Raw genomic sequence first — 2,211 nt, 5'->3', positions numbered from 1 at the left:
GTTAAAAAATCTGAAAGTAATACATTCATTTGTAAATAGAATACAAATTAAATAAAACGATTATGTTAATATGCTAAATTAAATTTTATAAAGGTATTTATGTATTTTTTAACAGCCTTATAGATAAAATGTACACTTATTTTAAATTATAACAATAAAATATTAATATTATTTACAAAATTACAACAGATGAGTGGGCTACATCGTATGTATATTTAGGGCTACTTAGTTGTGTTAGGCCTCTTTCACACAGTCCGTTTCTTTAACGGCAATGGAAACGGATCGGATGAAAATAGAAAACGGAGTAGATAAGAAACATAGTTATTTATACTATCCGTTCACACTATCTGTTTTAACCAACGGACAAATAACCCGCCGGCCCGTTATCGGATGAATCGACGGATTGCCTCAATATATTTCCGTCGTCGGAACGTTTTTCAAACGGACCGTTTATCGAGACTACATTAATAGATATAACCTTTCACACTGTCCGTTTCGTATCTGATTACTTTTATCCTGTACCCGTTATTTAGATTTTTTGGTAGTATTTGTAGTAATTAGTAGTCAATTTGTGTTCATCGTCGTCGTGACTAGTGGCATATTTTCTATTAAAATTTTTTCTACAAAACTAAAAAAATATGTCTGAATCTGTGATCGAAGAACGGCCAGTAATTTGGGATAAAACTCTAGAAATATACAAAGACAGAAACTTAACGAGGAGTGCATGGAAGGAAATATGTTTGGCATTTGTTGAGGATTTTGATGATAAATCATACAAACAAAAAGATGATATAAGTAAGTCTCAATAAATATTAACAACTTAAAAATATTTTTATAGTCAAGAACAATAAGTACCATATATTTAGATTTTATAATTTTTTAATGAAAACAATTGTTAGGATCGTACTGTTTGTGTAACCGATATAAACTTAAATCAACTAATTGACTTATTTCATTATATTGAATTATTATATACTTGAATTTTGCCATGGCACTGATCCTGCATCACTTACGAAGTATTCAGCATACTTATTTTGAATTTCATTGGCATGTCGTCCTCCTCGTACATAGTTTGCTTGATGAACCGCGTCTTCAAATTCCATTACAGGTAATTCATTGATTTCGTGTCCTTCGTAATGAAGTCCGTCTTTTTCGCGAATAATATTATGTAGAATACAAGCAGCTTTGACAATATCAACAGCAAAATCTGTGGCAACATTCAATGGCCGATGCAATATACGCCATTTATTACTAAGTATACCAAAGGCGCACTCTACGTATCGCCGTGCTCGGCTTAGCCGGTAATTAAAAACTTTTTTAGTTGTAGTTAAGTGATAGCCACCGAAAGGTCTTAGTAAATTTGTTGTAAGTGCAAATGCTTCATCACCCAAAAAAACATAAGGAAAATCTTGATCTTGTAATTCATTTATCAGTTCTGGATCAGGTATATGTAATTCGTTTTTCTCCATTAATTTCCACAGTGACGATTCTTTAAATATTGTAGAATCACATTCTTTTCCATACGCTCCAATGTCTATGTACGTAAATCTATAATTTGAATCTGCTACAGCAAGCAGCACTATAGAAAAATAGTTTTTATAGTTGTAGTACATCGATCCACTTTTTTCTGGCATAATAATCCTTATATGTTTTCCATCTATGGCACCTAAACAATGTGGAAAGTTGAAAGTTTAGACATCTTGCAAGTGGCTGTACATTGACAGAAATCCATTTTACTTTTCGAATTGGAATTTCTACTGCAAGTAAAATAATACAAACTGTTTGTTGCAAAATATGGGACGTTTTAAAAAACAAATATATACCTGCTCCGTCAAAAGAGAATTGGAAAACAATTGCAAAAGGGTTTGAAAAAACTTCCAACTTTCCATATTTTCCAAAAAAACAGATGATTTTGAAGAAAGAATCTTAAATATTATAGAAACTCAAGAAACACCACGTGAGCAAAATGTTATAAACCCACACATGTCTTTTTTTGAAAGCATTTTACCATCAATCAAACATTTTAATGAAGATGAGACATTTGATTTTCGTATTGGTGTAATGAACTTGATCAAATCTATTAAAAAGAGGAATGTTATTGGTCATTCTACACCAAATCCTCAACCTACAAATATTTATAACACTTCTTGTATGTCACAAAATTATCCATCCGAATTTCTTAATACAAATTTACACTCGATCCCAGCTTCG

At 31.4% G+C, this 2,211-nt stretch overlaps 1 protein-coding gene across 1 annotated transcript; it reads right to left on the bottom strand.

Annotated features, from left to right (window-relative positions):
* Positions 1–968: 968 nt before the first annotated feature.
* Positions 969–1,634, bottom strand: LOC112688076. The gene has a single exon (XM_025561091.1). It carries the CDS (start codon positions 1,632–1,634, stop codon positions 969–971), a length of 666 nt encoding a protein of 221 aa, XP_025416876.1.
* Between the last annotated feature and the right edge of the window lie 577 nt (positions 1,635–2,211).

Source organism: Sipha flava, unplaced genomic scaffold, assembly GCF_003268045.1.
Source record: "Sipha flava isolate LNK unplaced genomic scaffold, YSA_version1 374_pilon_pilon, whole genome shotgun sequence".
In the NCBI taxonomy this organism is placed as follows: Eukaryota; Metazoa; Arthropoda; class Insecta; order Hemiptera; family Aphididae; genus Sipha; species Sipha flava.
This window is presented reverse-complemented; position numbering and strand designations above follow the sequence as displayed.

Bases quoted from the DNA above. Each gene is read 5' to 3' on its own strand.
- LOC112688076 (XM_025561091.1), bottom strand. From the start codon at position 1,634: ATGCCAGAAAAAAGTGGATCGATGTACTACAACTATAAAAACTATTTT.